Raw genomic sequence first — 21,151 nt, forward strand, 5'->3', positions numbered from 1 at the left:
GGATAATGAAATGCTCCTGGTGGCAATGATATAATGCATAGGATAATATGCTTTTGTATGATATGATTGAAATGCATGTGACCTCAAATTTTGAAAGTATGGAACCTTATTGGTGAAAGGTGTGATTTTTGATGTATGTGCCATATGAAGTGATGTGATGCTCATTTATGATTATATATTGGTTTTAGATTAGAAAGTTGGATCCTTGCTGATTCTAGATCTTGATACAAGGATATGTTTTTGTCTTATACTAAAGTTAGGGTCATTCTACGAATGATAACTTAAGCGAAGATAGGATAACTGGCCATGTAAGGCCTTGAAGTATAAGCATTAATTAAGGCTTTTCCGGACATAGAGTCTGTTAGAATTAGTAAGGGTAACGAACGACAACCTGATTATGATATAGGACAGAAACCTCCGTTAAAGGAACGTAAACAAACTAGAGCAATGTCTTGTTGTGTCTCTTCATTCGTATCAAATCTAGTAGAAGGTGACGAATAAACATTCTTACAGTCTTCTGCCAAGCCCTTTTTGTGACTCCGTATAAACTCTTGCGAAGACATAAATTATTAACAATTTACCCACATTTTGTTCGATCGAGTTGTTGGCTTCGAACCTGTCTCAGGAATTTATTATGTGCTATCCTGATTACTTTAATAGCATACGTGTTTCAGATCACTCACACATATTGTGTATCCTCGTTAACAACGATTAACTAAGAACCAGATTGTCGCAGTTAATCTTTTAATAAATATTTCGCGGACGAAATTCTTTTAAGAGGGGTAGGATGTAAAACCCACGTTTTTAAAAAAAAAAAAAAAGATTCGGACCCGGGCCGGGTCGGGTCCGGACCCGACCCGGGCTCGCCTGCGATAGGGTTTCATAACCCGACGCAGGAGAGGTTTTGTTTAAAACAAAACCCCCCTGTGCGCCGCATCCCCCCACCGCGCCTTCGGCCCGATTGGGAAACCCATCGGGGTTTCCCCTTTTGTCGCCCCTCCCCGAGCTCTTTAAGAGCATTGCGGGAGGGGAGGAACGATGCCCCGCCCCCCTTCTCGTTCCCTGCAGGCGACAACCTCGCCGGCAGCCCCGACCGACGCCTCCTCCTTCCCTGCGCACGCCGCCGACCGCCAGCCACCTCGCCTCCTCTCCTTCCAGGTATGCAGCCTCCACCTTCTCCTCCTCCCCCTCCCATCTCTCTCTGTCACCTCGCCAGGACGCCGGCAGGCGGCGCACGGCCTCTGCCGCGCCCTCCCACCTCCCTCTTTGCCCATTGGAAACCCGACAGGGGGCCTACAAGGCCCCTGTCGTCCACTTCTCTCTTGTGGGGGTTCGCCGGAGTGCCGGCAGGGGGGCCAATGGCCCCTGCGGCACCTCCTCACCCCTGTGGGTGATAGGGAAACCGACGGGAGGCCGGTTGCCCCCTGTCACCCCCATCCCGAGGCCCTTGCTGTCCCTTGATTCGTCAGGCAAGGGCTGGGGCCCCTGCGATTCCCTAGTTTTGTCAGGCAGGGGCCAAGGCCCCTGCCATATCATGTTCTTCAGGCAAGGGGGCCGAGGCCCCTGCCGTTCTCTATTCTGCGGGGTAGGGGTCGATACCCCTGCCCTTCATTATTCTGTCTGGCAGGGGCCGAAACCCCTGCCATTCTGAGCTGGCACGCAGGGACCAGTGTCCCTGCCACTTGTTACCTTCGTGAGGCAGGGGTCGAGGCCCCTGTCAGCTGTTTTGTCAGGTAGGGGCCGATGCCCCTGCCATGCGTGACCTTGTTTGGCAGGGGCAGAGGCCCCTGCCCTTCGCTTCCTCGTCAGGCAGGGGCTGAAGCCCCTGCTATTTTATTGTTCTGTCGGAAGGAGCCGAGGGCCCCTACCGCCTTGCTGTTTTCGGCAGTGCCTGTCGCCTAAACCTACCCATGTCCTCATCGCACCATTAATTAAATTAGCTTAATTAAATGTTTCGCACTCTTGCAGATTTACGCAACAGGTCTCGCTCGTGCTCTGCGACTCAACCCTCATATTATCCTCACGCGTAGGCGTACGCAGTTGCACGACATCCCAAGGTAGGGTAAAGTCGCACAAGGGGCAATAAGATCTAATTAAGTTGAAATAATTAAAATGTCTATGCTAGTTGTACTTAGATTTATACTGCTTTTGCGTGACTTATTATTCTTGTCTCCATGTTTATGAGTCGATGTACGGTTTTACTCTTCGAGTAGTAATTTGTGTATTTGCTTACGTGTTGAAGGTGGTTTCGCACTTTTTGCAATACTTATGCCCTAAGTTGCTCGCATGTATACTTGCCTGTACCTTTCTATGGGTGGATGTACAATTTCATTATTCGGTTATTATTTTGCGTAGTGTTTATGAATTTGAGGTGTGGTTTCGTATTTCTTGAAATACATATGCCCTTGTTTGCTTGCATCCATTTTTGCCTGCACGTTTCCTTTGAGTGAGGTACGACCTTGTGTCTCGTGTATTACTTATGACCTTATGTGTTTGCCTGTCTAAGTGGTCAATGTATGGTGTTGGTACCTCATGTATTACTTATGTGCTTTTCCCTCGATGTGCGGCATCGCAAGTCGAGAGATGTTTGTTGACATGTTATAACCTGCATATGCTCACACTCATGGTAAATATGTACTTACATAAATGTAGTCTTGTGCATATCCTGTTATCACCTGTTTTCAAAACACCAGAAGTTGCACTTGTGCACTATAGTTCTTTTAAAGAGGATTTCCTTCTGCAAACCCAGGGCTCTTCAAAATGCACAACTTTTGCAAAGTATGATTAAGTCTTGCAGGATTGCGAAGTCACATTTGGCCCCTCCCAAGTCCACACACTTGGGAGAAATGTTTTATAACCTTGACTCAAGTTGCGGCTCATTTTGAATAACCCCGATCAGGGGCATGAGCATATGAATGAGTGGGGTTCTGTTGAAGGACCCATTCTTTATGTATCAATCTAGTGTAACATGTCGATACTAAGATAAATTTTGGATGTAAGATTGATAGTGTTGTGTCTTGTGTGAATGACTTAATGTGGCATTATGGCTTTTAAGGATGAATCGTGCCAAATGAGCACTCCTATATTCTTTGAATTGTTATGAAGTTGTGTGTTGGGTATTCCTTTTGAGAAGCCCACAGACCTCCCTGGTTCAGTATGGCGTACTTTTAGACATGCACAACATGTTAAGTACTTTGTTGATCGGACGAGAGATCCGAGATGACCTTGCATCATGAAATATGAAAAATGTTGAAGTGAATTCAAGATTTATCTTGCCAGGCTGTGTTGTATTAATTCTTTTGCAGATAACATCTGTTGGGGTTTCTTTTGTGGAACCTTATCCCTTTCATCGTAGTCGTACTTATGATATGTACGACCGTACTTTTTGACAAGTACGTCTTTGTACGTTGCGATGATTGGATGAGTAGGTTGTGGCAACCTCGATGAGCGCAAATAACAAAATGTTGTGATCACCTAAATAAGTGATGTTTTCGCCTTCACCGGCAAGATACTCGAGTGGGTCGAAAGACCAGAGTATGTAGAATGAGTCTTCAGTTAACTACCCCTGATGTACTCATTCGAATCGCTGACTCCTGTCAGGAGAGAGGACAGGAAGGTACAAAACTTCGATGGACAGACCATTAATGGCAGTTACGAGCAAAAGACTCGGCTTCCCCAGTCATCGGAGTTAGGGGAATGAGACTACCATAATTATCCTAGGTGGTAGCTCTCCATGTTTGGGATGCATCCATTATTTATGCTGCTTTGGGGATTTCTCTCTTGGTCACCGACCGTCCCCTTAGGTGCGGACTCAGTCAGCTATCCGGGTTATCATAAAATACATAGCATAATAAACCCCCGGATCAGTATAGGCTGTTTCTAGAGTCGTGCCTTGTGCGTACCCGCTTGGCCAGCTAATATCGAAACATAATTTAAATCTGATCACATAATATGTTCAATCATGCACGTGTAAAAGTTATAGTGTACAACAGGTTCAATACTTATGGAATTGTGTGTGTGGTTGATGAAGCATTGTATTTTGCTAGTTAACTTTCTTGTGCAGCGCTTTGCTTGTAATAGTTAGCCTACTTGTGCCAGTAAAATGCTTGTAATAATTTTAACATTGTGTTCATGATAGTTGCTCTGTGAATCTGTTGAAATTAAATTGCTATATAATTGCCTGTCTACTTGACATATTAAATTATTCTGCTTAATTATGTTCTATATTGTCCTGTCTGTGCACCTACCAGTTTTTAGTGAAACTGACCCATTTTATGGGTAGGTTTTGGATAGGTAATACAGTCTGCGATGGCACGATGGCGTGATGAGAGCAAGATAGAGCTTTTTCCCTGACGTTTCGCTCCTGAGGACATGTTGGTAAATTTGGTATGAAGGGTATTCCAAAATTTCTCTTTTATTAAACCGTGAGTTAATAAAACTGTTTTAGTAAGCTTCTTCTTGGTTTCAACAAACGAATTCTCAATTATTGAAACTCTGTTTCTAAACCATTTGACTTCAATGGTTGTGCGGGATTTGACAAAAAGGAAAGTTTACGCTGTAATGTGCTCAAGATCCATTGACTTGTGGTTTTAAAAATATCATTTTCCGCTGAAGTATTATTTAAACTCTGATTATTGTATGATTTCAAAGCTTTCTAAACTTTTCTAAAAAGTTACAAGTCCTGGATTTTTGGGGCGTTACAATAATGAACCAATACACATGCACATGAAGTGCGGATATACCCACTAAAGGGGAAAACACAAGCACATAATGTGCTAACACATAAACCCACAAAATGGGCAAAAATGCCTATAAGGCATAAGTTGATATTATTGAAGAGAAGAAGGGTGTAACACCCATTACAATGGAGCAAAAGCTCCTTTTTGAAGATGTAAAATACAAGGGGGAGACCCCTATTTATAACCCTTTGGAGGAGCCTCCCTAGGTGGCGCAAACCACAAAAAGAATAAAATAAAATAAAAAAAAGAAAAAGAAAATTACAATCACATTCCAAATGGAATATGCGCAAAAATAGGGAAATAACTAAACTACCCCTATGACTAAAAATAGAGAAATATATATTTTATATATATAATTAGGAAGATACATATACATATATACCATATATGTATATGTATCATCCTTTATATATATAAAATATATATATGATTACAATGATTGAATAATACATTTTAACAGAAGAGCCCATAAACAAAAGTTTAAAAGAATATCAAGTTTAAAAGCAATATATGTCGACCTGCGTGAAAGACATGCCGACTCGTGAAAAACCGAATGCATGCCTATTTTGAACTGAGCTCAAGGTGTCGACCCTCAGAGATGAAGTGTTAACTCATGAAGAAAACAAGTATTGACTCTCGGGATTGAAGTGTCGACATCCTTGAATGACTTGTCGACCTCCAGCAATCGAATGTTTGAATATCCACTGAGCATAGAAGTATTGACATCCGTGAAGCAAGTGTCGACCCCTCTAGCAATCAAAAGTGAATTGTCGACCCCTGAATCTCAATGTCAACATCTGTTGAAGAAAGGATCTTTGAACAAAGTTAAAAATATGAATGAAGTGTTTACCCGGATGACGACATGTTGACACTCAGGGAATATACGTCGATACATGAAATTAAATGTCGACATGTAAGAGCAGGCGATTCTAACGGTCATGAATCCGTTTGAAATTCTTGGTTTGTGTGCCCAACGGCTCTCCCAACGGATCAAAATTATTTCCAAGAATTTATTGAAGAGGAAGAACTACTCTAGCATTATTGAATTTGTAGAAACAAATCAAATCATCAAGTTCTTCAATATCAAAGCTCTCAAATGTTCTAAAGTCTTCCAACAAGCGATCTTCATCGATTTCTTTACTTAGTGTTGGGATTATTTGGGGCTTTTTTGTATTGGGTTTCACTCACCCTTGCACATAGCTGTGTTCACATTTGTATGGTGTATAAGAGTGATTGTATTCAACCATATGTATTTGTAACTCTTGGGTTGAGTTACGGTGAGTTGGTAGAGCTCACGGTTGGGTTTCACAAGCGGTGTAAAACCGTTGTTATTGGTTCCTAGCACCATGGAGCTAGGGGATTTGATTCCTAGTACCGTGAAGCTTGGGATATAGTCGATTGGGCAAGAGTGCCAAGAGAACATAGGCCAGGTTTGGCCGAACGTTTATAAACCTTGTGTTGTGGTTTGCTTATTTCTTTTGCATCCACATCGCTTTCCTTGATTTACTTATATCCGTCTATGTGAAAAGCGAAATAGTTTTAAAACCCAATTCACCCCCCCTCCCCCCCCCCCTCGTGTGTTTCGCCATATCAAAACTCAACACACCCTATTTGAAAGTTGTGTTACATGTGTATGTTTGTGTGTCACCTACTTGGACATGCAATCTTCAGTCAATGTTGTGTTTTCCTAGAATAGCATGTAAGAAAAACTAGTAGTGACTGTAGGTTAATCTCTCTATAGACAACTTATCAATATCCCCATAACTAGCCATCAGTTTGGATTCAGAGATTAGCTCATGCCAAGCGACATCAGAATTATACTCGTCTATAGTTCAACTAAATAAATTAGTTACCCCTTATTGAAAAAGGTATTGTAGCACCTTTAGATGCTTTGATTGAGCTTATGCAGAGACATGCATATTCTCATCCATCAAGCAGATATAACCAATGAAGCAACAGTAAAATAAATAAAATAAACTGACAGTTATGCACAACAAAAGGTCTCTCGTATTTACAGCAAAAAGGTTGTCATGCCAACATAATATATAATAGATTATCTCAGGGTAAAAGTAGGCAGTCACTGTATAAAAGACAGAAAATGTAGTATGTTAGGAAAAGTTCATCCCATGGGCCAAAGACATAGTTTGCTTAAAGTACCATAAGGTAATGTACAAATTACTCAAGGACAATTGCAATGTACTTCCACTTCAGATTTTATAAAGTGTTTTCCACAGAATTTACCATATCAACTTTGTTTCCAACCAGCATTTTGATGCAGTCTTGATTAGTCGAATACAGTCCCACCTCTTTTGCCCATACATCAGTCAAGTTTGTAAATGTCTCCCGTTGGGTAACATCATAAACTATTACATTGCAGTAGAATATGCATGTCAAATAGAATTCAGACTAAGAATCTTTATGTTCTCAGCTAGAAATACATAGTAAGCAGAAAATAAAATACCAAATATAGAAAACAAAAAAGATGGATGCAAAACACCTTACATTAATTGATTGAAGAAAGTTTAAACTATCCCATACTGCTTTACGCCATCACCATGGCAATTAATGTCAAAAGATGTTGCAAATCTGTGTATGACATATTTACATTTTAACTGAAGATCGTGTATTAGCATGTGTATGCATTTGTGTCATGAAGATATCATAAAGAATTTTTCACCACGGCATGGATAAAACACCCAAACAGGAGAACCATATGAGAATCAGGAACAGGCTACATCACATAGATGTGGATGCAGATATGGGTGCGGATGTGGCGATGCAGCACTTTAAAAAAACTTGGGTGCGGGGGTGCGGGGAGGGCATATATATAATTTTTTACAGTTTCAAGTTATCACTACATGTATGTGTGTGTATTTATGTATTTATATATATAATATAGATAAAACTGGACTTGGATAGGGTTAATTGAATCTACTTTTGAACAGAAATGGACCTCAGTGTGGTTGACTTCACTTGACACAAAGGAAGCCGTGTCCAAGTGTTGCACCTACATGGGTGTGGGTGCGACGCGCGGGTGTGGTGCCCTGTTAGAAGAGTCCGTGTTACATAGGGAACAGGTGAATTTGTTTATTATTATTAAAATAGTAGCCCTCAAGAATAGCTGCATCCCTATCTTAACTCTTAATTCACAAAATAGTGAAGCTTATCAGCACTTTTTCTGAATGCAAAGCAAGACAAAATTGGCATGAGAAACAGTTGAAAGTTGAAACAAGGGATCTAGGATATGCACCTTAATTTTTAAGGCAGAGACTCCATAATAATAGGGGAAATTAATATATTAAGAAACAAATGTAAATAAAACCTTCAAATTACAATCTATCCACCAAAGTTTTCATGGGTAGTTGCCCAAAAAGATAAGGATGGTTATTTGGTTGAGACTTATCACAAGTGGGAAGCCCTGGATTGCCAGGATAGGAAGCAAACATCTAAAGAAATATCAGAAGAGCAGGCAAGAAAAATGGGTAGTAACAAATAGGAAACATAAAATGTTAAAAAAGATTACAGGTTTACCGTCCTACAACATCCTGCAGTAAACATTGCAGAACCATTGTAGGAAGTACAGAGAATTATACATGGCAAAAATGTTTTTCACCAGGAAGCAAGCCTGGGGCTACTAGAGAAGATTCAAATGACCATATCTAAACAGTATATAGCAACAAAAGATTAGCCCAAAAAGTTAAAAGTTTCCCTATCTTCTTTTCTTTTCCTTCCTATACAGAAAAGACAGCACTCAATTGTCTTGGCCTCTTCATATATAAATAGAGATCTCTAACAATCAAAATTTTTGGCAGAGAAAACCATCATCTTTTTGCATAATGACCTTTTTTTATGCACAGATACAAGATAATTTAATATGATACTACAAAATATACATTGATATGTACTTTCATCTTTTTGCATAATGGCTATTTTAGTGTTACAGAAATATAGTAGTACTATGCAATATACATACATATTTGCATTGTATTTTTGCAACATGGTATATGCATCTCTGTACACATATATGTGCTCATGCAAACATGTGTACCACATGGAGAGAGCCAATGGGAACATGAGAAAGCTATTCTTTGAAATCCTCTGCTAAGAATACCAACAGAGGGGTAAAATACAGGACTAAAAATCAACCATCTGTGTGCGTTCATTGATCACACTGACCAAGCAAGTCACATCCTCACTCAACATAAACACATAATGCAATCCATTTGGCCACAAATCAAAATGGATAACATGTGATCAAGTGATCTCTGTCTCAGATATGTGTTCCTACAGGCCATCTTAATAGTGAATTAAACAGTCACATCAAAGATCCAAGCTGACCTAAAACAAGAAAAGAGTTGTTTGAAATCACTTGTATATCATTTCAATTTGATTTATTAATATCATTAAATTCAGGAAATTAGTTAGAAAAGGTTACACCAAATTCAAGCTATCTCAAGAACCTGCTTGATGAGATCATGCAGTACTGCAGCATGCATTCAAAATGCTTTCATTTTATAAAGAAATTCTTAGAAAGTTATTTATCTATAATTCAATAAAAAAATGTTTTGAAAAAAAATCTGATAAAGTTAATATTCCAAACCATTAAGTCGTCATTTTCATGATCACAAAGTACTTTCAGTTGGACTATCAAGGACCGAAAAAACATTGCTCTCCAAAGTTGACAAAAATGTCTAAAATTATTTCTGTTAAAAAAGCCTTGACTGATTGGTTCTTGCACTAAGGATAGAAATTGGCAGATTGTGGACTCCTAATACCATGGCTACAAAAATATCTACCTCAGGAAGGATGTTTAGATTTAGTGATTCACTTGTTTCGGCATGTCCTTGTGTCAACAGACTCAAAGATGGATATGGTATAGAGTTCTTTCCTAGAGGCCAACAATCCAACCCAAGTAGAAAATATGTATCATATATCCTGTAGAAGGGTGGACTTGCTACACCCAATTAAATGACAGGAAAATCTTTCTAATTCAACCTGTGTCACCTGCAAGAGCTTGAACAGTGGGTGGGAATGGAGGTGCCCTCTCTTATATCAAATCATTTTTCATGCTATACACCACATTGAGAAAGACCATCCTCCAGAGATTGCTAATGCTAACCCAAAATTGTTGCAACCAGCACATCTGGGCCAAATTTTCCATTATCAACAAATAAAAAGAAAAGGGTGTGTCAGTCTGTTTCATGTCTATCATTTTTCTCATCTGAATACAGATCAAAGTCATGGTCACATCATATGCACCTCCTCCAGAGTCTAGACAATTTTTCTACTGACAGATCTGGCACACTTACATCCGGTAAGTTCAGCAATTCTTTGACCTGTTTTCAGCCTAGCTGCATGGATTGGCTATACAAAATGAAGAAACTGTGTTTAGTTGGGAATTTGCAGCCACTCACATCAACCCCTTTACATTGTAGTCTCATTTTTTCCTTTCAGATCTTGATGAAGATTGTTGTTTTCTCATATGAAATAACATTGCCACTTCTGTTTTTGTGTAACATGAGGTCTTACCCCATGATGGCCCACATTTCATCCATTTAATCAACAGGAATCATACATAATTTCATTTTAACTAAATTATTTTCAGTTACTCAATCCTACAAAATTTTCCATGATGTTGAGTACATAATAAAATATCCAGTGGATGAAATTAACCGAAATTTCATCCACTCAATCAACAGGCAACCTACATAGCTTCACTTCAACTGAATTATGTTCAGATACTCAAGTCTACAAAATTTTCCATGACGAGTACATAGAAATATATCAACAATTTTTCTTGTTTAACATCCCAGGAACAGAGAAGTCAAGTATTAAATTAATCCATTAGAAGTTTACCACAAACAAGATCCGCAGTTATTCACTTGACAAGAATTATAGTGTATAGACCAAATTCTTTACAGATGAATCAAAGAAAGGGCATACAACTGGGAATTTTATATAGACGGCAGAAAAAAAAAGTCCAAAGGAAAAACAATTAGAGACCCTGAAAATCCTAGAGGGAATAGAACATACCAAGAATGATCCCTTGTGCACCTCTGTAGTAAGAACTAGTCAATGTCCTGAATCGCTCCTGTCCAGCTACATAAAATAAGGTGGAAGGCATACAATGAGAATATTTTAACAGTTTCATGAGCACAAAATAAACCATCATGATTCACCTACTGTTGCATCACATAATATTTAGATTGTTCTGCTATCAGGATAGGAACTAGGAGTGATCGCTTTACTTCCTAGTGCATGAGAGTGCATGGAACTCGTGGACATCTATGTGACCCTGCGGCCTGACCAGAGTTACCAGTCGAGGAAGCGGGAGCGGGAGGCGAAGTGGGAGCGGGAAGCGAGGCACTTTCAAAAATTTAGGAAGCGGGGAAGCGTGGGACTACTTAGAAGAAAATTCCGAACCGTTTCGGAAGCGACCTAGGAAGCGAACCAGAAGTGAGGGGGAAGCGAAAAAATGGAAAAAATGGGGAAGCGAGGGGGAAGTGCGCTTCCCAAAAAAGGGGGACACATCCCCTCACACTTCGGAAGCGCGACGTTTCGCGCTTCTGAAGCGTGCTTCCCCTTTTACCTAGGCGCTTTCGGTAACTCTGGGCCTGACTTACAAGTACTCCATAAGGCTGGGAAAAAACAAATTGATAATTATATGTTACCAAAACTCTCTAATGTGGCACTTGTTGTAAAACCCACACTTTTTACAAAAAAAAAAACATTGGGCCCGAGTCGGATCCGAACCGCGTCCAGGGAAAACCCTAAGGGTTTTCCCTTTAAGAATTTTTTTTTCTTTTCTGTTACGTTCACGTGGCCGCGGCCTTTTGTTTCCCCACTCTGCTAAAAAGGGAAACACCTTAAGGGTTTCCCCGATTAACGCCCCCCATGCCCCTTTTAAATTGTGCAGAGGAGAGGAAGGGCTCTCAACTTGCGCCCTCCAAGCTCCCACTTCCGGTGACCTCCTCTCTGCAACCCCCAGCGAGCCAGACGCTCGCTTCCTTTCGTCCGACTTACCCAGCGCAGACAACCCCGCGTCCGATGCCTCCTCCTCCCTCTTGTTTTGATCAACGCCGCCTCCGCCATCGCCGGCGTACCTCGACGACGCCCTCCCTGCTGCACCTCCGAGCAACGACGTCGGCCCTCGCAGGTAAGTCGCTATCTCTCTCTACCTGTCTTTTTCTCTTTCTCCCTTTGTTTTCTCCTCCCTCCCCGCACCTCCCCTTTTCTCTCTGTGTATGATGGGAGGCCGACAGCCCCCTGTCGCGCCTCCCCTCTCCCTCTGCGTGCGTCGGGAGGACAGCAGGAGGTCGACGCCCCCCTGTCGCACCTCCCCTCCCTCTCTGCAATCGTCGGGAGGACGGCAGGAGGCCAGCGGCCCCTTATCGTGCCTCCCCTCTCTCTCTCTCTCTCTGTGATCGCCAGGTGGGCGGTAGGAGGCCGGCGGCCCCTGTCGTGCTCTCTCTCTCTCTCTCTCGCTCGCCTGTTCATGGCTTCGGCAGGGACAGTCGCCCCTGCTACTGTTTGCTTCTTGGCAAGCAGGGGCACGCCCCTGCTGCCGTGGGTCTTCCCGGCTGGCAGAGGCACACCCTTGCTGCCGTGGCTCTTCCTGACATGCAGGGGTATGCCCCTGTTGCCGTGGGTCTAACCGGTAGGCAGGGGCACACCCCTGCTACCGTGGTTCTTCCTGGAGGGGCACACCCCTGCTGCCATTTGTCTTCCCGGCAAGCAGGGGCATGCCCTTGTTGCCGCAGATCTTCCCATCAAGCAGGGACATCGCCCTTGCTGCCTTTGGTCTCTCGGCAGGCAGGAGCACGCCCCTGCTGTCGTCTGTTCCCAGTAGGCAGGGGCGTAGTCCCTCGCCTCTGTTATGTTTCTGAAGGCAGGGGTGCACCCCCTGCCGCCTTCCCTTTGTTCTCCTTAGGCTGGCAGGGAAACGCTGCCCCTGCCCTTGTTGCGGGCACGGGCAGCGCCCCTGTCCCCTTTCCTTTTTACCCCCTTTCCTTTTTTGTTGCCATCAAAGTGGTGTGCAGGGGTTATACCCCTGCCCCTTTCCGAACACTATTATAGCTATATCATGCTAAGTACTTTTACCTTTTCAGTTCGCGCGATGGATCCCGTTCGTGCTCTACGGCTCGAGCTCCGCATCACCTACACTAGTAGGCACACGCAGCGACGCAACCTCCCGAGGTAGGGAAAAGTCGCACGAGGACTTTGGATGAATTAAATAAAGATTTAGGAAACTGAGATAATGACAGATGATACTCATATGACTTGTGTTCTTTACTTGTCTTTATTACATGCTTCCTATAGTTGCCATATTATGCATCATAGATTAGTTCTGCAGTTAGTTTTCTGCCATTAATTTCCTTTACTTGCTTTACTCGTTTACTTATACATTGGCAAGTATATGAACACTTAAAGAAATTACGCCTTAATGTGGATATGTGTATGCAATGCAAGTGTGCAATTGACATGAGTATACTTAATGAAGGGAAGTGTGCAATGAGCATTAAATGAGTGTTTGCATGTATTAATTGGATTACACTTGGTTTTATGCAAGCAAGAGAATATGGCATTGCACATATCTCTAGGTTGTTTATGACATTCATGTTTATGGTATTAATGCATAGTTGTTTCTTATGTATGTAAAGACCTAAAATTATCATGTCTTGCATGTAATCAGTGGCATGAGTGTTCACATGTTCAGTTGTACGATTCATGAATAAAATCATGTATTGGTTCACATGTTTAATTGAATTGGCTCATAAATGGAAGCATGCATTTGGCATGATTATATGGAAGCATGCATTGTAATAATGAATACATGTATATGAATATTATTATTTTGTGCACATCTCTAAATTGGCATTCATGATGATGCATCGAAAGGCATGTGATATGAACAGAATGCATTGGCATGTTCCTTAAGATTGTTTACATATGAATGAATGGATGATCAAGATAGATCATCATAGGTTGTGGGATGCCTTGAGCCGGTGTGCTCATTGTTGTACTTGTTTTTGCATTGCAAAAGTCATATTTGGTATTGTGGTTTTAATTGCATTATTCTATTATTGCCACGGGTGGTAGACCGTGATGAGTTGCGCATGCTGATTTGCGAACTTATGTTTGCATGTTGATTTGCAAATTTATGAAATTAATATTAACAATAAAATAAGAAATAGAATAGTCAATTAACGTTCACTTGATGTTCCTTCTATGGAAAGGTAATCTTGGGCTTAGCGGTTTGGGGGTCGTGAGGATACTAAAACCCCGTATGCGTTGTTGCTGCCCCTGAACCCGATATTGAGGTTCTTCTCCTGGCTACGACTTTAGGGAAAGTCTGTCATTTTGCCTAGGGGTGGTGTGTAGACACAGCTGTTGTTTTGGTATACCAAGAAAGTAGCGCCAGTAGATGCTGATTTTCATGGTGTCCCCGACATTGGATGCTGATTTCCAATGTTCCGATGGATGGTGTTGTTTCCTGATATCGGTCAAGGACTAAGTTTGAAACCCAGTAATAAATCACAACTTGTATGTTAAGCTACCCTGGGAACCTAACTTGACCTCAGGGATTTTACCCGTTTGGTGTATTCGCGGGCAACGGTAATTAAAAAAAGAAACTTAAATTGTGTGCATTTAATAGGAACATGCATATGGAAAAGAAGACTTGACTAAAGATAATAATGTGTCCATACATGTGCATTGAAATCATGCATACTCCTGTTATGCATTAGATCATGCATATTTACTTGTTCTCTTAACTGTTAAATGTTGGTGAATGTATAATTTGTTTCTTAATGCATGTTAAATGTCTTTAGTGCTCAAATTTAATTTCTCGCAAATTACAAATGCTATTACTGCTTTCAATGGAATAAATTGCTTATCTTGTGATATCCTACTTTATTTATTCTACATTATCTATTTGTGCACCTACTAGTGTCTACTCACCACTAGGACTTTACAGACAGCCGATGGCGCGATGCAACATGGCTCGAGATCACCCTCTTTCTGTTGGCATCCTAGCTATTCTCTGTAAGTAAGATTGGTTTGTAAGCTAACGTTCCCATAATTGTTTAACTTGTTTTTTCTCTCTAAAAGAAAATGGCTTCCGCTGTCGATTTTAAAGATCAAAATCTTGAACTTTGAAAGGTTTTCTCTAAATGATTTCAAAATTTACAAGTTGAAATTTTGGGGCGTTACATTTGTTCCTTCAGGTTATCAAACAGTCAACTCTTTTACCATCCCCTTTTTTACCATCCCCGGTTATTTGCATTTTATCAAACTTACAAAATTTCTAATTGAATAATAACTTTAAGGGGAAAATAGAGTTCACATTACCTTCATATAGAGGCATGAGGACAGATTTTATTTTTTAGTTTCTTAGACACTTTTATATGCTGCCATATTTTCACATCATCCAAGGATATCAAAATATTGGTTCAATGTTTTAGTCAGAAAGGATGTGATCCACCTATTTCATTAATGAAGATTCATTTTTATGTTTCCAACATCATGAGAATGCACTAAATAGGAAGAAGCAAGTGTCACGTAGAAACAGGTGAAAAGGGTACAAAATAAATGATTACAAAGAAGAAAAAAAGGTTATATGACCCAGTGGGTCAACTCATGACTCATCTAATTTGGCTTGGATCTGTGCCAAATCAGGTTGACAGAGTAGGCTGACCAGGTTTTCAAAAAATAATCAACTCACTGGGCTGACCCAACTGAGTCACAAGTTGGCTTTGAAGTCATGAACTTGATGCACTTTGTTTTGTTAGCTTGCCCTGATCCCAAACCATATACATAGACAATCATTTTCATCTGTTATACAAGAATAAATGCCTGTGCAGCGACATGTACGCATGTGCATAGTTTTTTTTTATGACAAGGAACCTTTGCCGAAGCGAGGAAAACCCCAGGTGGGGCCCCACGACCACACTGCCTTACGTTGCCCACCTCTAAAAGCTATGGACAAACCCGTGCGCCAGTGGGGTTTGATCTGGTGCCTTCATCTTAGCACCCGCACAACCACCCCACTGATGCATGGGGGTAGTTCACACAGAGACACATATAGTCCATCAAAGAATACTAACATGAGTACAAATAAGATAGCCGAATGTAAGACCCAAGAATTTTCGAGAAAAAAATGTATATCAGACCCGGGTCGGATTCGGATCCGGATCCGACCCGAACCCGGGTACCCGATAACACCCCCTCCCCCCCTGCTTATTTAAGCAGCAAAGGGGGGTAGGGTTTTCTCATTCGAGAAAACCCCTCTCTCCCATTTCGCCGCTCTCTCTCTCTCTTCCCTTATTTCGCCCAACGCCCCCCTCCGTCCTCCATCCCCTGCAGCTCGCCGGCGACCCCACATCGCGTCCGGCCACTTGCCGCCGGTAGCCTAGCTATTGTTCCCCTCTTCTCTCACCCGCTCTCTCTTCTCTCTCGCTGCTCTCCTCCTCCAGCAACCTCACCAAGCGCCCGACGTCGACTGACCCCGTTTCTCCCTCTGGTGACCTCGCCGGATTGTTGATGTCGGCGCTCGCCCACCCACCCTATCGTCTCTCTCTCTCTCTCTCTCTCTCTCTCTCTCTCTCTCTCTCTCTCTCTCATTGGGTTGGCAAGGAAGGGGGTCGAGCCCCTTCCCAACCTCCCTGTTTACTGTCTTCGCAAGGGAGGGGTCGAGCCCCTCCCTGCCTTCTTTGTATGAAGGGGAGGGGTCGAGCCCCTCCCTACCTCCTTGGGTTTGTCCGACGGACAGAGGGGCTCGTTCCTGCCTCTTCCGGACCCCTTGACCGACAAGGGCTTCACCCCCTATCGCCTCCTATTTGCAAGGGAGGACACGCCACCCTCTCTTTATCCCTTTTACCGGAGGGAGGGCCTGCCCCCTACTCTTCTTCAACAGGTCGGCAAGGGCATGCCCCCTTGCCCGTGACTCTTTTGCAGATTCCCTCTCTAATGATCGACCGGCAGGGGTTGCGCCCATGCCCCTTCTTTTTCTCCCTTCGCATATCATACTAATGTTTTAACTTTTTGCAGCTTGCGCAACGGAGCCCGCTCGCGCCCCGCGGCCCAAGGCGTACATTACTTACACTTGGAGACATACACAACGTTGTGACTCCTCAAGGTAAGGAAAAGTTGCACAAAGGACAATGGACGAACTAAAATAAAGCAACTAAAATTAAAATTTAAAATGGAAAAAGAAAGGACAAAGGACAATATATATGTATACATGTATCTATATACGTACACCTTTAACTCAACGACGCGGTTTCGTGATCCTTGTCCTTCATATTTTCCTGTCTTAAATGTTTTCTTTTGTCGCCACGCTTGATGTGCACATGCTTTTATTTTTGTATCTACTTTTCTGTCTTTACTGCTTTTTGTCTTTACTGTTCCTGTATTTTCTTTGTCGTTGCGCTTGATGTGCACAGGCTTTTATTTTTGCAGTTACTTTCCGTTCTTTACTGCTTTTTTGTCTTTCCTGCTTACATTGCCGCCGCGCTCTAGTGCACAGGCTCGTCTCTGCATTTACTATTTTGCACTTGCTTTGCCGACGCATTTTATGTGCACAGGCTATTGCTTTCGCATTTCTGCTCTTGTTTTTCCTTGCTGCGCACTTAGAGCGCAGACTTACATTTTAGGGTACTTGTTACTCCTTAAATGCAAGTCTCACAGGCCGCACAAGCATGCGTACCATTTTTGCTATTTTCGAAAAAGATGTAAATTTGCGTACAGGCGCTACGGTCTCGAGCAGAGGTTTCCTTGCACAGACCCCAGCTTCTCGAGTTCACAGTCTTGCAAAGCAAAGCTAAAAGATGTGGGTTGCAAATGGGCAACTAACTTCCCCTCAAGTTGGTACACTTGGGAAAAACATTTCTTGGAGATTCTAAATCATGCATGTTGTTTCCTGTTTCGCAAGACTAAGCATGTTAAATTTTAAAGTTCTTATTGCATGTACTTGTGAAACTTTGTGTTGGGTTATCTTTTGAGAAACCCATGCCCCTATCATCATAGTCGTACCTTTAGACATATACGACATGTTTGTACTACGATGAGAGGTCGATGGTAACCTCGAAACGTGCAATGAGCACCTTGTTGAAATCACATAAAACGGTGATGATTCGCCTTCACAGGCAAGATGCTCGAATGGGTCTGAAAGACCAGAGCATGTAGGATGAGGTGTCAGTTAAGTAACCTCTGACGCGCCCATTCGCCTCTTGTTTCAATCAAGGGAGAGGATGGATTGGTATAAAAACTCCGATGGACAAGTTGTTAACAACCACCTCTCGACAAATGACTTGGTGTCCCTAGTCATCGAAGTTAAGGGACAGGACTACCAGAAATTATCCTAGGTGGTAGATTCCATGGACTGTTGCAGAAGTAAGATGCATCCGTGGCCACAAATGCCTTTGAGGAATCCTCTCTTGATCACTGACCGTCCCCTTAAGAGCAGACTCAGCTAACTATTCGAGGTATCATAAAATACATAGCATAATCAACCCCCAGATCAGTCTCGATTGTTTCGACGTTTCACGTATGTGCGTACCTACAAGACAACTAATATCGAAACAAAGATTATCCTGCTCACAATATTTGCTTGATTATGCATTTTTGAAATTAATGAACTCATATTATGTATGCTTATATCCTGTGTTAGTGAATTGCTTTAGTTAATTGTTCTCCGCTTATGGAATCAATTATCTATGCTAGAAATAGATTATATTCTGTGTAGTTAACTGCTCGTGTTAGTGTAGCTGAATTACTATTTATCATGCTAGCATAATATTTCTTGCTCTAGTTTTGGTTTCATATTGTCTTCCTTGCGTACAGGTGACTTGTCTTACTTTTTAAGAAAATTTTGCAAAGTTTTGTAATCAATCCTTTTCAGAGTTTAAAATAGCAGCTTAACGAAAAATGGTGTTTGAAATGACAAGTCAACGGACCTTGGGCGCATTACAGGCGAACTTTCTTTTACACAACAGATTTGTAACTCCGTACATTCATTGAAACCAATTACATTCAAAATGAGGTTTTAATAATTAAAGTTTATACAAAAGGTAGAATTTTAAATAAACCCTTATACCAAATTATAAAAATGTCCTAAGGAGCAAAACATTAGGGAAAGAGTTTCATCTTGATATCATTATGTCATTGTGCCATCATTTGTCGTACCGACCTAATCATTACCTATACCTATGAAACGGGCCAGACTTATAAAAATCTGGTAGGTGCATAGATATCAAAATTAAAAACAAAACTAACATATACGTTGTTCCTTTCGTGATGTGCAGTTCAGAATAAGCAAAATGAGCATGATAATCTTGTTTCAATATTAACTGTCCTAAGGATACGTATAGGAGAGAACATAAAAACAACTGAGACTGCCCGGGGGTCTCTTATTTTATGCATTTTTATACCCTAGACAACTAGTTGAGCCTGTTCCTAAAGGGACAGCCAGTGACCGAGAGAGAATTCCCCAGAAGCATTCGTAGCAAGGGATGCATCCAACTTCTGCAGAAGTCCATGCCATCTACCACCTAGGATAATTTTTGGTAGCTTCGTCCCCTAACTCCGATGATCGGGGACACCGAGTCAATTGCTACTCGAGGAGCGTAGTTGTTAACAATCTGTCCATTGGAGTTTTTGTACAATCCCATCATCTCCCTTGACGGAACCAAAGACACGAATGGGTATGTAAGGTTCTATTTTAACTGACGACACATTCTACATGCTCCGGTCTTTTAAACCAAATCGAGCAACTTGACTATGAAGGCGATCATCACCATTTATGTTATTTTCTTTAGATCATTGTGCATTTTCACGCTACGAGGTTACCATAAACCTCTCATCCAATTATCGTAGTACTAACATGCCGTGCATGTTTGATAGTACCACTACGATGTGAGGGATATTTGTTTCTTTAATGTTTCATGCATTAGGCCAAGAATATCTGAGTCATTTCGGATACCAAAACGAAAGACCGAACATATATACCACCTAGGGCTACGTAGTCGATGCCCTTTCGTTACGTAGGGTTGAGGAAAATACTTGGTTGCGAATATGCAAACACCAAATATTCATTTTTGCTTTTCGAAACAATGAATATTACAAGCTTTGGAATCTCGCATGTGAAATCCCCTTTTTCTTTAAAGACTTGGCGAGTATGCACAAATCTGCATCTTTAAATGCAAGCGTAATTCAAAGTAAGCAGGAGTACGGAAAACTGCATACTTTACAAAGTTATATATATGTATATATAATATATATATATATATCAAAGCATAGGCCTCTGCACATTAGAGCGCAGCGGCAATGTAAATGATATAAAGCATGACTCGATGTGCGAAACCACACATCAAGCTAAATAAACTGCATAAGCGATACACGATGTACGAAACTGTATATTGGCTAAATAAACGGTGTAAGCAGTGCATGATGTACGAAACCGTACATCAGCTAAATAAATTGCGTAAGCAATAGTCTCTGCACATAACAGTGCGGCGGCAAAGTAAATGACATAAAATTTAAATGGACAAAAATACGCAAAACTGTGTCCTTGAGTTAAAAGTATATATATATATTGCGCTGCAAAAAAAATGATGTAACCATTTTAATTTAACGAGTAACTGGGGTCGAACACGAACCCAGTTCGAGCCGACCGGACCAAGCCGGGCTCGATACAAGAGGCAGGTAGAAAAACTCGACTGAGCCGGCTCGGTCTGAAAGCGGAGACCGAGCTGAGCTCGGTTCTAGCCGAGCTTAGCTCGATGGGCTATGCGACAAACGGGAAGCGGGTGTGTGGACCCGGATTGGATCCGATCGAATCTAACCTGGATCCAAAACATTTTTTTTAATTCACGAGTCTTACACAAGTGATCTTGGCTCATATCATCTATTCTTGCCTATCTTCAAAACGTTGGATAACTTTTATAACTAAAATCAGGAGGGTGAAATGCCTTCTAAGAAATATCATGGAAAAACTGTGAAAAACTCTTACAGTTATAAGTACCATAAAAGGCAAGAGAGAAGCAACCAGTTCAAACATTATTAATGAATCACGCACATAACTAAAGATAATTGAAGTATGCAGATGAATTTGGCAGACATTATATTTTTAACAAAAATGTACAGAGATCGATATAAAACCTACAAGTTCATGTAGATCCAGAATGCTGATAATAAATCTAATAATTGGCAAACAAGCTTCAAAATAAGAAAACTCGCAATTCCAACAATTTATATACTATCAAAGGACACAATTTTACCAGTGTCCCAAATTGTAAGCTTCAGTTTTTTTCCCCCAACAGCAAGCTGCTTGATCTTGAAGTCAACTCCTACAAGTCACATATAGCATCCAAAATTACTCTTTCACAAGAAAGAACACTATCAATAAAAAAATA

General features: G+C 41.5%; 1 protein-coding gene across 1 annotated transcript in view; it reads right to left on the reverse strand.

The window, feature by feature from the left end:
* Positions 1-21,151, reverse strand: part of LOC149845616 (ras-related protein RABC2a-like) — a 42,371-nt gene that overhangs the window by 18,959 nt on the left and 2,261 nt on the right. Inside the window, exons 2-4 of the mRNA XM_089997679.1 lie at positions 21,017-21,085; positions 10,773-10,838; positions 6,981-7,102 (exon numbers count right to left, since the gene is read on the reverse strand). Coding sequence (XP_089853805.1) covers positions 6,981-7,102; positions 10,773-10,838; positions 21,017-21,085 — 257 coding nt within the window. The remainder of the gene's footprint in view (positions 1-6,980; positions 7,103-10,772; positions 10,839-21,016; positions 21,086-21,151) is intronic.

This window comes from Nuphar pumila, chromosome 2, assembly GCF_984573655.1.
Source record: "Nuphar pumila chromosome 2, dmNupPumi1.hap1.1, whole genome shotgun sequence".
In the NCBI taxonomy this organism is placed as follows: Eukaryota; Viridiplantae; Streptophyta; class Magnoliopsida; order Nymphaeales; family Nymphaeaceae; genus Nuphar; species Nuphar pumila.